The following is an 18,198-nucleotide window of genomic DNA, read 5'->3' on the forward strand; positions in this document are numbered from 1 at the left end:
GAAACTTCTTGCAGGAGTTGTGTTGAGATCATGAGTATATTTTAGTCAAAGGTTTGCAGAAATAAATTATTTGTTAGAACAAATAATTCTTTGGACTGTATTGAGTGTCTTATGCGATTCCAATGACTCGTGGAATTCTCAACGCTTTGATCTAAACATTCAACACCTTGGATCACCTCAAACTTACTCCTTTAAACGAGGGAAAGAGCATGCATGAAGGAAGACAAAGAGAAGCACCCTTCTTCGCTTTCCATGGACGCTTCTCGTCTCTGCAACTCCATCACCCCGCAGATGAGTGCAGCGTCGTCCGCCAGGAGGCGTTCCAACAGCAGCAGCTTCACGTGCAGAGCTCATCAGGCGAGGATGGGAAGGCCTACAGCAGCCAATTTCTACCAAGTCCTCGCGCTCGAACCGGAGAACGCCGGGGCTGATGCCGTCAAGAGAGCATACCGAAGCCTGGCGCTTCGCCACCACCCTGATGTCTGCCCACCGTCGGGGAAGGAGGAGGCGACGAGGACGTTCGTTGAGATCCAGAGGGCTTACGAGATCCTCTCCGATCCAGTTCTACGTGAGGAGTATGATCATCAGTTGGGGTTGGTTGGTTCAGCTAAGCAAAGAGACCCAAGAGATGAAGAACGAAGAAGAGTGTATCCTAAAGATGTGTGGATGGAGCAGCTCAGGGAGCTCAAATCTAGGTCAATGAGTCGCATGGGAAAGAAGAAACTGGAGTGCCTGTAAAGACGCATAAAATGGTAGTGATATTTCGGCAAATTGTAGTGTTCAGAGATAAGCAAATGAAGGTGATATATAATTCCTCTGAGAGAACTTTAAAGCTGCATTGCGACTTCCTCTTTGATTCCACGATATATACATACATTAGTGCTCGACACAGAATATGCACAATCCTCATAAACAAATTATGAGGGTTTTGGACAAACTGTATTCTCATGATGTTTCTATCACATCTCACATTTTTCTAGAAGGATTTTGATCAAAACGATTTAATGTTATTATAAGATCGAGGAGTTGCTTAGAAACTTCCTTTCTCGTCTTCTTTAGAGGTATTCATCAGGTAATTTAAAGTTCACCTTTTGATAGCCGACCTGTTCTTTTTTGCTTCGTATAATCTTCTCCTTTAAGCTCATCAGGCACAACGACCCTAAGGTGACTGGGTGATAAGACTGGGTTGGATGATAAATACTTCAGATGATTACCTCGGGATAACATATATCTACAGGTACTTCGACTCCTCCCAAGTGAATAAAATGCAGTGTCCACCTGAGGCAGATATCTACCGAGTGTATTATTGAGCAGTTCCTTTTCATTAGTCAGCGACATATACATATACTTATTTGTAAGTAAAAATCTATGATTATATTATTATTATATATAAAAATTAATATAAAATATTAAAATATAGATCAAATTTACTATACTTATTTTTTTTATGTTATTTAAAAAATTATAATGATAACGATCTATAAGGAAAACTAGACTCATCTTCTCCTCTCTTTTTATCCTATCGCTAATATCATTATTAGCAATCGATTATAGACTAAAGAGAGATGGGAAAATATTTATAATCTCTCAATAATTTTTTTTGTCATTGGGAGGTCTTGTAATTTTCTATAGGTGATAACAGAAGGTCATGCAACTCGGCCCATCAGTCCAACCTGCGTCCGAGTTCAATAGCTCAGCCATCAGGTTCAGTCTTTGCCCGAGTCATACAACTTGGCCAGTCGAGCAGCCACTTGGCCCATCGGTCCAACCTACGCTCGAGTTCAATAGCTTGGTCATCAGGTCCAGTCTTTGCCCAAGTCGTGTAGCTTGGCCAGTCAAGCAGCCACTCGCCCAATCAGTCCTACCTGCACCCGAGTTCAATAGCTCGGCCATTAAGTCCAGTCTTTGCCCAAGTCATGCAGCTCGACCAGTCAAGCAGCCACTCGGCCAATCAGTCCCACCTACACCCGAGTTTAATAGCTCAACCATCAGGTCTAGTCTTTGCCTGAGTCGTGCAGCTCGGCTAGTCGAGCAGCCACTCGGCCAATCAGTCCCACTTGCGCTCGAGCTCAATAGCTCGGTCATTAGGTCTAGTCTTTGCCCGAGTCATGTAGCTCGGCCAATCGAGCAACCACTCAGCTAATCAGTCTCATCTGCGCACGAGTTCAATAGCTCAACCATCAGGTCCAGTCTTTGCCCAAGTATTGCAGCTTGGCTAGTCGAGTAGCTACTCGGCCAATCAGTACCACCTGCGCCCGAATTCAATAGCTCAGCCAACAGGTTCAGTCTTTACTCAAGTTGTGCAGCTTGACCAGTTAAGCAGCCATTCGGCTCATCAGTCCAACCTACGCCCGAGTTCAATAGCTCGACCATCAGGTCCAGTCTTTGCTCGAGTCGTGCAGCTTAACCAATCGAGCAGCCACTCAGCCCATCAATCCAACCTACACACGAGTTCAATAGCTCGACCATCAGGTCCAATCTTTTGATATGGTATATTTTGGCTCTCAGCCACAGGACAAATCCACCTCCAGCAAGGTGCAAACATGGTGCCTTGGGATGAGGGTCGAGCACCACGTCGGACACATCTATGTAGAATCAACACGAAGACCACGTTCCTCCCACGTCGACGGAAGCACACGCAAGGAGGCGTCCTCACAGCAAATCACGCTCCGAAAAGCTCGGGATGGCACCACAGGGCGCTATTCCGCACATACTGGGGCAGCGGTCGAATGTAGGTACGAACCCACCGCTCGGGGAGTCGACCGCTGTGTGAAAGCTATATACGGTTGACCCTCGAGCATCAATATAAAAGCCCTTGGCCAGCATTTGGCCAAAGGACGACTTTTGAGAGACAAATCATCGGACCACTCACTTAATCTATGAGGGGCCAAAGTCGAGAACCCATCGACCCAGGCCTGTGTGCAGGGGCACAGCAACTCCGGAGCCAATCAAACCCTCGGCGAAAGCGCGTCCAACCCAACATCAAGCGCAACCCAACTTCAGTTCAACTTGACCAACAGAAGGATGTGTTCCCGAGCCTTAATGATTCCGGACATCGGTTAGTGGACCAAGTCGTGCTAACTCTTCGGCCACGATGTGCGAGTTCACCAACATTTTAGCACTAGAAGGAGGGCCGATGTTGCAGGAACACCCCGCGGGAGCTCACCTCACCGAAGACCCACCGGTGACCCACCTTCCTTTCGGACCTGGAGAGCAGCCCATCCCCCCACCCCCCCACCCCCCCCCCCCCCCGCCCCCCCGCCCCCCCCGCCGGAGATGGTGGCATTGTAGCATAAATGTCAGATCACTATCGGTACCTATTCAATAATCCAGGAATCTCGCCCCCCCCCGGGAAATGCTTTAGGAGCCTCGGTCATTTTGCCTGAGGTGTTCCTCTGCTAAACAAGTAGTGGGGATAATGAAGACGGCCGCCCCGCTCATCCCACAACTCGTACATTTGCATATGATGCAACCATTTAGGACAAAAAACATATTTGAAGCTTTCTACACATCTGAAAGCATTCCATTTGTGCACGACGCATCAACCACCTTAGGACAAAAAAATCATCTAAAGCTTTTTACATATCTAAAAGCATTCCATTTATACATGATGTTTCCGCCTAGGATAAAAATACATTTAAAGCCCTTGCTGCAAAGCATAAGGGGGACAAATGATAGGATCAATTTTTTGGTCAATCAAGACTCGACACATTGAATTCCTCATTAAACTAATGATTACAAGAATGATGACCTTCTCCGGCATGTTTTTATTATGTTTTTATTGGGGACTTACTAAACGGATACTCATAGGTTTTTAATGCGTTCCTACAGAAGTTATCTTGACCAATAAAGGGGTTTTGCTAGATAAACTCTTCATGTAGTCTTTTTGCATGAAGTGAGATATATGGTACGAGCATCTTTTTTACCTTCCAACTGAAGTGAGACAAGGGATAAGAAACGAGAGTTTTCCTTTGTTGAAAAAGTTCTTCCATTTTACAAGTTCAAAACACTCAATGATCTTCCAATGCTACTCAAAAAACGAATTAGGTTGGGTCAATATCATCAAGTCAAATCGATGATTATCAGACTCTATGATGCCCTCATCTCATGCCTTTGAATTTTGGTGGCATTAGCTATTGGATAATCTTCATAGATAATTTGAAGCATGTTCTATCCAAAAGCATGCAAAGTCTTTGGTAACAGCCTTCTTCCGTATAAAGTTTGATCCATGACTTAATAACTTAAACTTTTATGTTGAGTTGATGTTCGTGACATATGTTAATCTTGATCAGTTAAATTAAGAGTTATTATTATTTGATTTTTGTATAATGTATTATTGTATAAAATTTGATATGAAATGCGTGAAAAAAAAGATTGAGTCAGTGATTTGACTGAATGAAAATTTTCATATGCTACACTACGATGGGTAGACGAGGATGAGTAAAGATATACCATATTATGATCCATAGATGTAGATGAGTAAATCATCGGTGTAAAGTAACGCCAAAATATAAAGTAATACTAAAACTCGACAATCTACGGGAAGCAGAGAGATGTTCATATAATAACTTCGAATAAAATAATTTAATAAGAGGTAAAATCGGAAGGTGCCATCAACGTTGCTAACTACTAAAATTTTAAATATAAAAACCCAAACTTCTAAAATTTTAAATCCTCTATTTTTATTTGGTCTAAGGAAAATATCCATCTTATTTATATAATTAACTTATATTTGTTGACATAAAATATGCATTCCTATTTTAAGGAATATTTTGTAATCTTAAAATATGGAAAATATTTTTCATTGGTAATTTTTTTTGACTCGGAAATTTCATTTTTTTAGCTTTCAATAAACAGAAAAATCAAGGATTTTGGATCATTGCTCCCTCAATGTATTGTGATGAGGCCGTCAATAACTCAAAAAGAATCATAAACCACCTAAAAGAATAATTTTTCTTCTTCTTTTCTTGCGTTTTCTTTATGTTTCTGTTCAAAATAACAGGACTTTTCTTACTCTTGACTGTTTAACCGTCCTGGCCAATGACCTTGAGGTATATTGTAGTGGCCCACTGACAACTCCAGTAAAAAGCCAGGTATATCTGGAGTTGCAAAAGCCAGGGTAGGAAAAGCGAGGTTTTTGGGTGTGTACATGTAATCTGAGCTAATAGCTCGGCGTACCGGCTCGGCGTGAATCCTAAGCGACGCGGCTTGACTCTTTCGCTTCAAATCAACGGCCGATCATCACCGATGATTGTCGCTCGCACATTCATGACCCTCGGATGTGTGTTACGCCACGCGGATCATATAAGCCTATTTATAGGTCCTCTCTCTCTCTCTCTCTTCACCGTCGTCGTCTCTTCTTCACTTATTCTCGAACTCTGTCTCGCGGGCTAAGAAATCCTTTGTAGAAGAAAGAAACTCGCGGTGGGTCTCCTCTGCTTCGTTTTCTTTCTTCCCCGTTTTTCGACGCTTGGATTTTGTTGCGATCATTAGGGTTTATGTCGCGATCAGCTGTGTTGTTTCTGTTTCTTCTTTAAGTCCCTATTTCTTCTTTGATGCGATGGCATTGTGGATTATTTCATCATCTGGAAGCGACCTCGGGACCATGTATTGCTCGAGTTGAAAAAAAAAATCTGTTTTTCCCGTCTGGGGTCTGTTCTTTTTTGGCGCTTGGTGTTGCCTCCACGCCAATCGGGACCGGGTTAATGATTTAGAAAATTTCTTCGTCGACAATTTTGTGTTCTATAAACAAATCGTCGTTACCATTGGTTCCGTTGCGTTGTTTTGTGTCGAATCATTGTCTATTTCTCTCTAGGGTTTTTGGAGTTGATTAAGGGGTGAAGGAGATGGCGAGCTTCGGTGGTCTTAACACAGCTGCGGCGGGAAATGTGAACCCTAACAAGTCACTGGAGGTACAAGGCTCTGCATCACTCTTTTCATTGCCTCATCGGAAACCATTCTTCCATTCCTTTTCCGTTGTTAAAACACAGTGATACCAGTAGAAACGTTAGTAAGAGTTGTTTGTTGACTTTTGCCTCCGATGTAGCTTAGTGATGGTTTTTATTGTCGCTGCAGGTGCTTCCTTCCCCGAGTGATTCGGTTTCTAGCCTTAGCTTCAGTCCCAAGGGAAATTACCTGGTCGCTACTTCTTGGGATAATCAGGTCATTCCAATCGATTTCAAACTTTCTATTGAGAAGGATCCTCCATCTTTCTTGGACTTGAAGTTCATAGTATCTTTTTCTCTTCCATTTTGTTTGATGTACAGGTTAGGTGTTGGGAGATTATGGCTGGCAGCAGTCAACCTAAGGCATCAATATCACATGATCATCCAGTATGTTAATGGTTTTTTAGCTTTCCTCTGGCAGTAAACAGTTGTTGCATCATGAAGTCACTATTTTCTTTGTTTGCTAACAAATGGATTTTCTACATCAGGTCTTGTGCTCGACTTGGAAGGATGATGGGACAACTGTGTTTTCAGGAGGCTGCGATAAGACCGTCAAAATGTGGCCTCTGATGTCTGGTGGGCAACCTACTACAGTTGCTGCACATGATGCACCTGTTAAAGAAATTGCCTGGATACAACAGATGAATCTTTTAGTTACAGGGAGCTGGGACAAGACACTCAGGCATGCAACCCTGATTACAATAAAGTGGTGCCGTTTCATGTCTAGTAATTTTGCTAGTTAATGTTCAACATGGAATGCACAATTATAAGTTCTTATGAAGAAGTCCATTTTATTAAATTACCTAAGTTGTTCCTGATATGTATACATATTTAATTGCTTTAATTAGCCGTTACGGGAATTGAAAGATATGATTCAGAACTTTAACTGCTTCAGAAGTGAGTAGCAATTTGAAAGATATGATTCAAAAACTAGTTATTCATCTTGACTACTGCAAGGGGAACTCTGAACTTGAGTTTCAGTGACAGAAGTTTTATATGTCAAGGGAATGTCAACATGGAATGCACCATTGCAAGTTCCCAAGCAGATGACATACATTAGTAGGAGATCCATTTTATTTAATTGGTGAGGTTGTCTCTGATATGTATATTTAATTGTTTCAGAACTTTATGTTGTTTATGTGAGTAGGAATTTTCAAAGATATGATTTGAAAGCTAGTTCCTCATCTTGATACCTGCAAAAAGAACACTAGATTTGACTTTCAGAAATAAAGGTTTTAGCTGTCAAGCGAATGTTAACATGGAATGCACAATTACAAGTTCAAAAATTAGTAGGGGGTCCATTTTTCTTTAATTTCTAAGGTTGTTCCTGATATTTAATTATGTATACGGGTTTAATTGTTTCTGAACTTAATGTTGTTAATTTGAGTAGCAATTTTTAAAGATATGATATAAAAGCTAGTTCCTCATCTTTATACCTGCAAAAGTAACTCCAGACTTTTGTTAAGATTTTATTATTAACTGAAACTATTATCTTCAATCTTTACTGGTATTTTTCATGACAAGTATGGTATTTTGACATGTTCTTGCAGAAAAATAATAATCATCAAATACTTTGAGGATTACAGAAGTAGGATTAAGCATTTATTTGTAAATCTGTAGGTGCTTTTCTGATTATGATGCAATTATTCTTTCTAATGCCACTTCCATTAGTTGTTTTGTATGCAGCTAAAGTGGCCTAATATGCAGCTATGCATGTTTTCATATGACCACCTAAAATATGATTTATGCAACCTCATTACTTTATATATTAAATCTATTGCATACATGTTGTCGACATAAGCGTGAAAATATGATCATGTGATTTATATTTTCTTCAATATTGCTCCTACTATTACTATTATATTGGAAATTTGGAACTATAATCATATAATGTATGACCCATGATTGACATTTTATCACTTGAACCTTTTCTCTTTATTGGTTTCTTAAAACTTACCACCTGAATAATACTCAAGTTGTAATTAATGTCATCCTGTCCCTGATTCAATTTGATGCTCTTCTACATTAGTTCATGCTAAGTTTGTTGAATTTTCTGCAAGATTTGCTTTATAATCTCATTCTTGTTCTATAAAAAATGTAATCAGATACTGGGATACTAGACAAGCCCAACCAGTTCATACCCAGCAGCTTCCTGAGCGTTGCTATGCTCTGACAGTGCAGTATCCTCTGATGGTTGTTGGAACTGCTGATCGACAGCTACAAATTTTTAACTTGCAAAACCCTCAGGTGATTCTTCTTTATTCTGTTTCAGGATGAATGTGTTTGTTCATTATAATTAACATATGCATATGACATGATAGCTCTGTATCTTTTACCATGACCCTCAAGTAAATGCCAAATTGCTGAGTTAAAAGCTCATATTTATTGGCCAAACCTAAGCTACAGGACTATCTAATACTATTCATAAAACCTATATCTTTCTTCCTATTTAATAACTTCATATTGAATTGCAAATTTGCAAATTACCTATTTCCATAAACATGTTTAGGCTATTCAGTGGCATTTGGGTCAGCATTTGGTATTCTACTCTATATTCGGAGTATGTGACCACATGTGCAGGTCACATGAATATGAAATTTAGGTGCACTGGTGGACTCTGTTTTGTCTTGATTGTTACTGCTTGTGTTGTGTTGTACATTGCTTGATTACTATGATTTGTGGTCTGTGACTTTGTGATAACTATTACATTAGTAACTTACAATTTTTCATGTTTCTTAGAATTTATAACTTAAAATTGTTCTTAAATGAGTACAAGTTTGATCCAATAAATTCTTGGTTTCTGTAGATTACATTTTTGCCTATTAATAATTTAAACTCGTTAATTGTTCTTTATAACTTAGCTATTTACTGATTTGAACATTCTAATATGAACCACATATATTTAATATGTGTCTTATACTATTCCAAAAACAAAGGTCACAAACTGCACATAAATTATGTGGCAACCTTGTTTTTCCACATAGTTCAGATTTGAATATTCTAATATGAACCACATATATGTCTAATATGTGGTCTTATTACTATTCCAAAATCAGAAGTTGCAAAATTGTGTATGAATTATGTGGTAATCTTGACTTCCCATGTAGCTCAGCTGCTTTTTAGAACATAGTCTATGTTAGCCATACCCTATGTGTGATGCCTCAAGATGCATGGGTATCACCATAGAAGCTGTAATATCCTCAATTAAGACCCATGGTTGAAACAGTAGCATTGTTATTCTTTTTCCCCTAAGACTAAGATGATATGTACTTTTAAGAGAACCATATATAGGGAACTGAAGGTGCTGTTAACATGCATTGCTTAACTGGCATGTTAGTTTTAGGCTGGTTCAAAGCAAGGTCCGCCATACCTTGCTGAACTTCAAAGTATGCTAGTGGATATTTTCAAATCAAATCACATATTGAGCTTCTTTACAATGAATTTTTTTATTGTTTATTACTTATTAGCAATCCCAGTGCCAAATTTCTTTCATATATACTCTTCAACTGCGCTGTTGAAACTTGCACAGGAAGGTTCATGTTGATATTTGCTTTTGTACTATTAACAGACAGTATTCAAGACCATAACATCACCTTTGAAGTATCAAACAAGATGCCTTGCTGCATTTCCTGATCAACAAGGTTTTCTGGTAATGTTTCACTAGAAGTGTTAGCATATGGGTCCATTTTCTCCTTGCCATTTATGCTTATTTTACTTTTTTAATTTGTAATGCTTATTTTTGTTCCCCTTTCCACACAAAAAGAAAAAGGTTCAGTCACTTTTGTTATTTTGCCAATGTCATCCGTGGCAAAGACCCCATTGCTTGTCCAAGCTCACAATTGCATGAAAATGAATGATTTTTTGCTTGTTGCTTTGCGCTGATCAAGTGACATAAGGACCTCACTGTGATCTTTGGCTCAGGAGTATGTGAATTGCAACCATGTTTAGTGTAAAGATTTAGAGGAACTTGTGTTAACCCTGTTTGTTAATAATTAAAAAAAAACAGGTCTTAAAAATTTATCTGCTGCAATCTGATTTCAATTATTCATTATAATTTTGTATTCTCATGAAAACAATGTTGCCTACCCTGTTAGTAGGATGAGGAAGTCCATAACCTTCATTTATTTCGGATATAATATTAAAGTTGATTGCAGTGTGGTGTTACAGTTTTTGCATTGTTAAAAGAATACTGAAAATGAACAATAGGTTTCCCGAGGCACTTCTCTTATTAATTTGTTCTGGTATATTGTTTCATCTAACACTGCATTTTCTCATGTATTAGACTCTTGAAATATATGGCCTGACCTGTAGAGCCTATTGGAGCTGGAATTAGGGGTCCTGGAATTAATAGACTTCTGATTGGACCCCAAGTGAATAGAGTATGAACACAAATCATCTCATGTCTGTTTTGTTGTTGGTTTCCGCAAAATAACATGTGGCATGATCCGTTAGCCTCATTTCTTGCACCAAGTAGCAGCAAAAAGGCCATGCTAATATGGAAATGGAACACTGAGAATCATCTTTGAGGAACTAAAAATGGAAATATATATTGCTGAAATTTGCCTGTCATATGATACCATTTTTCTTATGCTGTTTTTGCTAGCATTAGGGAACTGTTTTAACATGCCTACAACTGTGCTCAGAGAGTGTAGGCCTAAAAGAATTGCCCCTTTTTCCAGTTATTTGTCTTTATTCTATATTTTTTAGGACAATAAGCACCTTGTCTACTCTTTCATATTTTCTGACAGACTTCCTGTCTTATTGTAGGTTTTCTAAAAAAAAAAATCATATAATCAATCCTGAAACTTCGTCCGCTATGTTATTTATCTGAGTATATTTTTGTTTTTATTATCCACAATCAATTTTTCTCAATTGATAATCAAACAATCCTAATCTAAGAGAAACATCTATTTCATCCTTTATGGTTTATCCTAACTTTTTTGGGATAAAATTCTGATTGGCATTGTTTTTTATCTTAAGAAGTCGAGTGTTCGATTGATAGTCCATGGAGCAATTCCCTCAACCCATGTCAGTCTTTTTATTTTTAACTTCTATACCAGTCCTTCCACTCGCTGCATGCAATCACCTAAATCCTATGAGAGCACTTCTATAATAGTTGTTGTCAACAGAGGAAATTGGAAAGAAGAACGGGAAAGCTTCAAACTTGTGGATGGTTAACCTAAATCTCTCAGGTATCAGTACCAACAAGCCTTGCTTAGGCTCCCAAGCTTGAAAGCCTAGTGGACTAGGAGAGAGGGGCGGTGGGGGGGGGGGGGGGTGGGGGTGTTGGTGTTTGCGCGGGAGGGTTGGGTTTAGGTATTAGGATTTTTTTATTAGGGCAAAAACATAAAACGAAAAAACTAGCTTACTAGGCAGTCAGCCTATTCGCATGTGGGCCATCCAAATTGGGTGGTTCTTGCTCGGACCAATATGTATTGCCTGTTAAACATTGTTTTTGGCATATTAGCTTTCATTTGGCTTTTGGCTCCTATATGGAAGATTGATGTATTATTACTAAAGAATAATCAGATCCATAACATCTATCTTTAACTTTGTCTGAATGCATCAAGAAGACAAGAACAACTTGGTTTGCAATATTTTTACTGTTTTATGAATGTGATTGATTTAATTTTGGTAGATTTTCACTGAATCCTTTATTTTTTGGCGTATGCTCTTGAAGGTGGGATCCATAGAAGGAAGGGTGGGTGTACACCATCTTGATGATGCACAGCAAAGTAAAAACTTCACATTCAAATGCCACAGAGAAGGGAATGAAATTTATTCTGTGAATTCAATGAACTTCCATCCTGTAAGATTCTACATTTGCTTTCCCTGTTTCTTGTTACACTACTACATCTCTGCTATGCAAAGTGTAAAAGAGAATTGGTTAATAGGCAGTATCAGTTATCAAGGTTTCATGATTTTCTTTAATAAGTAGTATCAGTGACAAAGGTACATGATTTTCTTTAATAAGTCCATTTAGTTTGATTTTCTAAACTTTTAATTTATGTCGTCACTTTTCATTTGTTTTATAACTAATGTTGAAAATTTAACAATGGATCTTGGCTTTTCCAATTTAACAATGAATCTTGGCTTTCTGATGGTACTCAGTTTTTGCTGCAACATGATTTGTCCGTTAGTGTAGTCATTGTCTGATATACTCATCTGAAGCAGTTACATACATGGAAAAAGACATTATTATCTTTTTCAGTACATGGAAAAATAGGCAGTAAGTAATGGACAGCAAAATTGTAGGCAATGATTTCGATAGGCGCTCGGGCGCTCGCCTAAGTGCTCGGGCGAGGCGAGGCCCGAGTGCCTTGCTTCATTTTCAGGCGGCACGCCTGGGTGCTCGCCCGAGCCTAGGCGTCGGGCGCTTCGGGCAAGCGCCTGGGTTAAACCATACGACCGAACCAGCGCTCGCCCGAGCCCAGGTGTCGGGCGCTTTGGGCAAGCGCTCGGGTTAAACCATACGACTGAACCTGCATTTTAGGTTTGGTTCGGTCTTCGGTGCTTTAGTTGGTTCAATCGAACCAACTAAAGCACTGATATCAGCCTTTTCTTGCGACTTCCCCAACCCTAATCTTGCTCGCCGCTCCCGCTGCCCCTGCTCGCTACCACTGTCGCTGCTCCCGCTGCCACTGTCGTCGCTCGCCTCTCTCGCTCTCACTACCGCTGCTCGTTGCTACCACTGCCGCCACCACTATCGTCGCTCCCGCTCCCGTTGCCGCTGCTACCACTGCCATTGTTGCCGCTACTCGCTGCTACCACTGCCATTGTCGCCGCTCGCTGCTCTTGCTCCCGATGCCGTTGCTTGTTACTACCACTGTTGCTGCTCTCAGTCACCCTCGGTCTTCCGTTACACTCTTCTCACTATATTGCTAACAGTATATTAATAGTATACTGCTAACTGTATACTAATAATAGTAATAGTATTTGTATTTATTAGATTAATAATATATTATTTTGATTTTAATACTGTTAATATTTATTTATTTGAAATTATTGTTAAGTTTTAGGATAAATGATATATTTTTATTTAAATAATATATTTATTAATTATATTATATATTTTCATATTTTAGCGTATTGCTTCGCTCAGGCGAGCGCCTAGTGCCTCGGACGTTTTTGGACCTTGATGCCTAGTGCTTTTTAAATTATTGATTATAAGTTAAATCATGTTGATGGGAGGCATTACACTGTCTCTTTCTGATGATTGGCTCTTCTTCGACTCTATAGGTATATTATCTTGATTTAGAGGGTTGATTCTAATATTCGAAATTATGTATGTCTCAGTATATTTCTTTGTCTTAATTTATGCAGAACGAAAGTAGAATTGTTTATATTGTGCACATTTCTCTCTGTGTCAATATTATATCATTAGTTTAAGATCATGATACATACATTAAATAAATTGTAGATAATAAGAATGTTGTTTGACGTGTCAGTATGAAATCTATCATTTCACATTTGGATCTTATGTGAAATATTTTCTGTAACAGGTTCATCATACATTTGCTACTGCAGGCTCTGATGGTGCTTTCAATTTTTGGGACAAAGATAGCAAACAAAGGCTGAAGGTCTGCTCATTCGGAGGACACTTTTTAATTTGCACGCTCTCTTTATTCCTTGGTTTCTGTATTGTGCATCCTGGACTAAATAATCTCACATCATGATTCTTGTTAGTTGCATAATTCTTCTGCATTCTTGAAGTTTTCTGTTACCATTGTAGTTCCATAAATCTTTTTCTTAGTATCTTCCACACACACCATAGTCTCCACCTGCTACTTGTCTATCCCTAACCTCTAAAGTTATATAGTATCAAGGATGATATGCCATCTGCTGATAGAGTACTTGTGTAATGCTATAGATAAGTATGAACATGCATGTAACAATATTTTGATTTGCCAATAAAGCAATCATAGGCTGTCTTAAAATGATTAGCATATCCTTATGGCCATGATAAACTTGGTGAATATGTGATCATCAAATTTTTAGTTTGGAGAAATCACATTATTGTTGATCGATGACTAGATGGTCCATTTGATCCATTTAAAATTTGGAGACTGAGTTGACCTTTATATTCATATAAATACAAATACATGCATTAATACATGTATAATTTATCATAATTCAAAGATAAATGTAATTTATCATGGTGTTCTTTAAATGGACTGAGGCAGTTCTTTATTAAGTAGCATTACACATGGTGAGGATGGCATATTATATAACCATGCCATGTCATAATGGGATTTATAGCTGGTTGTTCCTACCACTACCAGAATGATAAAAGATCTATTTTATGTTTCCTGCTTTTCTGAACTGAGTGTTTTCTTGCTAAATTTTCAATGTCCTTTGTTATTAATACTATTTAACCTAAAACCAGATGTTAACACTTATGGGTTTGGATCTACTTAGGCGCTTAGCAAAATGATAGATTTGACAATTACGCTATTTTAATTAGTGACATTGATGTTGTCATGAAGGTTTGACATCCCGGATACCAGAACCGTGCTGGTCCATGGTCAGACTGATATTGATCCAGTCCGTGCCAACATACTTGCATAGTATGCCGACATGTAAGATGGTACCAAGAAGGGATGTTTCTTTTACCAAGTTGGCGGCACTTTTAGGCTATTTAGAACCCTAAATCATACTTAAAAAAAAATTGGATTGCCCAAAATGGGGCAGTCTGCGTCCTGGTTTATGCTTGGACTGATAAATACTGGATGATATGAACCAGTCGGGGTGAAACCATAAACTATGATCAAAACTATATTAATAATATACAAGTTTTAAGCTACTTGGTGTGGAGACCTTTTCTGTTGTTTCCTTTTATTTATACTCGTTAAAGCCATTGCTTAAAAAGAACAGAAATCGACCAATAAGAATAAAATAATATTTAAATATTAATCAGTGGTAAGCGTTGCAAGGGGACAGTGAAATGTACTAATCATTGTGTTGCATTGGCTGTTTTTAACATTTTATTTCTATAGAAGCATGGTGTGTTGGACATTTTTGAGCCAGTCTACTAGCAAAACAAGTGTTATTGCTTTTATTTGTTCATGATTTCCAAATCTGATAGATTTATAGGAAATAGAGGTATTTCTTAATCTAACAGTGGAAAACATTATTTGAATTCACTTGGTTGACTGATCTAGAAGAATAAATTTGTAAATTATATGAGTTGTGAAGCATTTTCTAGTCTGCCTGTAGTTCATCCGTATGAGTTATAAGGTTTAATTTAACTGTATTTGTAGCTAGTTACAGAAGTTTGTGAAATCATTTTTCTATGTACTTAATTACTTGATGCACATCTTTTCACAAATCTGCATGTTTTTTATTTATTTCATGCCTTTGGTTCCTTTAAGATATTGATATAAGACAATTTTCTCATTCATTTTTTGTAATGGTGTTACCAATATTATCCTCATTCCTCCATCGAGTCTTCCAATCTTGATTGGTTGTCCAAATAGAATAAATTTCATTATATTGTTCCACGAAGTATACAGTGTGTTTAGGTAATAATAATGAATCATACCTTTTCTTGAACAGGCAATGGCTAGGTGCCCACATCCTATCCCTTGCAGTACTTTCAACCATGATGGTTCCATTTTTGCCTATGCTGTAAGTGGTATATCATGTTTTTCTACCAATGTTTTTGAGACAAGGAAGTATATCTTTTGAGTGGTTATTGTAATGATTGCATTTGGTTATTCTTCATGCAATATTTTTCGTATTATGTCTTTATCAAAGTGCCTCAAGATTGTGATCTAATATTTTGCAAGTATATAATTATTACATGGTCTAAAATGCTTAAAAGTAGGTCCAGCAAGTACATCTTACGTTACGTGGACTAATCTGGTCATCACAATCTGTGTCATTCAAATGGCTTGAAGCTCAACATATTAACCAGGAATATTCTTTAGTCGGCATGCCCAATTGTTGGCTCTATGCCATGATATGCTTCTTGCATTGTTCCTTAGTAGTGATTTTCTAATTGGGTTCACCAATCACATGTATAATACTACTCCAATTTGATATAAATTGTCAAACAAAGCTCCATAGTCCCATTGCCCCAGGAACTCAATAGAACAAGGTTTTAACCATGTGGTTCAAATTACTTGAGCCTGGGTTTGTGAAAGTAAGTCCATCCTATCTATCAAACCATTAAGGTTGATCCCACTTTCGATTGAGGACTCCTTAGGCTATAACACTCTGTCGATCCCTTCATTTTTTTTCCCTCACTCCAAGAGAAGAGACAGATCACTTTGTTGATTTAAACTGCTATATTGAGGGAGTTTGGTGAAGCTGCCGAGGCTTATAGAGGGGATTAAGTCAAACTATAAAAACAAAAGGACAACTTCCTTACAGTTGAGAAGTTGCTTACATGTTAATAAATTTCAGACATGAAGTTTGTATAGATTTTGATTTTTAGTTGACATGTCTGTAGCAGTAGTGCTCGGAAGAGTACTCCATTTATTATTATCTTAAAATTCTCTACCTTAATGATTCTTTAGGCTAATATTCCTACCAATGGTTGTTGGCTCTATTGATTCTTTTCTTTAATCATTAATGGCTTAATATCCCAAATCATCCAAGATCATCATGTTCTTATACCCTAAAAAGGGCAGTCTGATGCACATGAAGCTCCCACAGATGCAGAGTATAGGAAGAGTTAATGTATTTATCCTCCTTGTAAATGCTGTTCCTATCAAATTTTATTTGGACATCTTTCAGGTGTGCAGCCTCATTCTATTCATATACTTATTGTCCACCATACCAACATTTGGGTATACTGAGCCTAAATTGAGAATATACCTGGTCTTGTAGCCAGCTGATAGAAGTTCCTCTCCAGTAAGGGAGATGATAAAAGTTCCTCGCCAGTTAATGAGGCTGTACTTGATGTGCTCTGTACTCTTTCTGAAATTTAATGAAATTAACTATTACAAACCTTAATTAATTTTAACAATCCTATGAAATAACTTATTTGTTGTGGCACTGCCTGTTTAACTACCTGTCTAAATTTGCAAACATTTGGATGTCCTGAGTGTTGATCATAGAGTATTCTGAGCTACAAGATGTGATAATATTCAACCAATGCAGGTCTGTTATGACTGGAGCAAAGGTGCTGAAAATCATAATCCAGCTACAGCAAAGACATACATCTACCTTCATAGCCCTCAGGTCAGTATTAGATTAAGTTTTGAGACCTCTTTCGTCCCTTCAATCATTCAAACCTGTCTATGCTAAGACTAGTGTTATCGCATCTCATCCACTGTGATTATTTACAATAGTCTTTATACATGTGGTGGTGGCTATTCCCTTTCATGCACAAGTTCTTGCATAGATATCTTCGTGTGCTCTGTACATAATATGTGTTCCGCAAACTTGCATTAATCGACCTAGCAATTATATCGTTTTTCCAACATGACAAATTACCATAAAAGAAGAAAGTTATAGATAACATGCTGCGGAATGTAGGAGGAATTTTTTAATGCTGCTGACATATTCTCCCCCTTTGATTTTCAAAACAGGAATCCGAGGTAAAAGCAAAGCCACGTCTTGGAACTGGAAGTAGAAAGTGAACCTTTCAAGTCCTCGAGCTACATTGGTTTTTTTGTCGCCGTGCTGTGTATCTGTTTGCTTTCTGCACGCTTAGTATCTGTCATGTTTTTTAAATACATATGGTGGTGTATACTCCGGTGCTTTAGTAACTAGTGAACTTTTTGGTTCGTATTGATTTAGGAGCTTCACATTTGTATGTACATCTCATCATAAAAGATGACAGGCCACATGTGAAAGAATCAGTCATCGGTTCTAGCGATCAATTTATCTCATTCTCCTACCTGTAATCTATATATCTAATTGCTTGATTGCTGATAGTTATGCTTAGGCACCAAGCAAAATACTGTGTCAACATTAAACTTGTTAATTATGATACGAGGGATGAAATTTTTTGGGGTTCAGGTCTTGCTTATCCGTGCAAACTGGGTTTTGGTTTGGGTTTGATGGAATAGTTGGGTTCCAAGTCCTTTTAGTTGGGTCAGGTTTAGGTGAAGTGAAATTTAAGGGTGCTCCATTTGCATTATAACATGAAAATGTTGGTAGATTGTGTATTTTGGATATATCTATATGTCCATCTGTTCGGATTAAAGAAGAGTTCGTAGACCCTTTAAATTCATATTGGGTAGTATGGATGATTATATATATATATATATATATTGTTGAGAAAAATGCTTCTTTTGGTAAG

At 38.0% G+C, this 18,198-nt stretch overlaps 2 protein-coding genes across 2 annotated transcripts; both read left to right on the top strand.

The window, feature by feature from the left end:
* The first annotated feature begins 213 nt into the window (after positions 1-213).
* LOC135641455 (uncharacterized) lies at positions 214-738 on the top strand. Its single transcript, XM_065156819.1, has one exon. It carries the CDS (start codon positions 214-216, stop codon positions 736-738), a length of 525 nt encoding a protein of 174 aa, XP_065012891.1.
* A 4,570-nt stretch (positions 739-5,308) lies between these two features.
* Positions 5,309-17,692, top strand: LOC135640179 (protein RAE1-like). Its single transcript, XM_065154390.1, has 12 exons — positions 5,309-5,424; positions 5,816-5,912; positions 6,076-6,162; positions 6,267-6,332; positions 6,434-6,627; positions 8,051-8,192; positions 9,514-9,594; positions 11,626-11,754; positions 13,448-13,525; positions 15,501-15,572; positions 17,052-17,132; positions 17,483-17,692. Exons 2-12 carry the CDS (start codon positions 5,847-5,849, stop codon positions 17,531-17,533), a joined length of 1,047 nt encoding a protein of 348 aa, XP_065010462.1. The 5' UTR covers positions 5,309-5,424; positions 5,816-5,846; the 3' UTR covers positions 17,534-17,692.
* The last annotated feature ends 506 nt before the right edge of the window (positions 17,693-18,198 follow it).

Source organism: Musa acuminata, chromosome BXJ3-6, assembly GCF_036884655.1.
Source record: "Musa acuminata AAA Group cultivar baxijiao chromosome BXJ3-6, Cavendish_Baxijiao_AAA, whole genome shotgun sequence".
In the NCBI taxonomy this organism is placed as follows: Eukaryota; Viridiplantae; Streptophyta; class Magnoliopsida; order Zingiberales; family Musaceae; genus Musa; species Musa acuminata.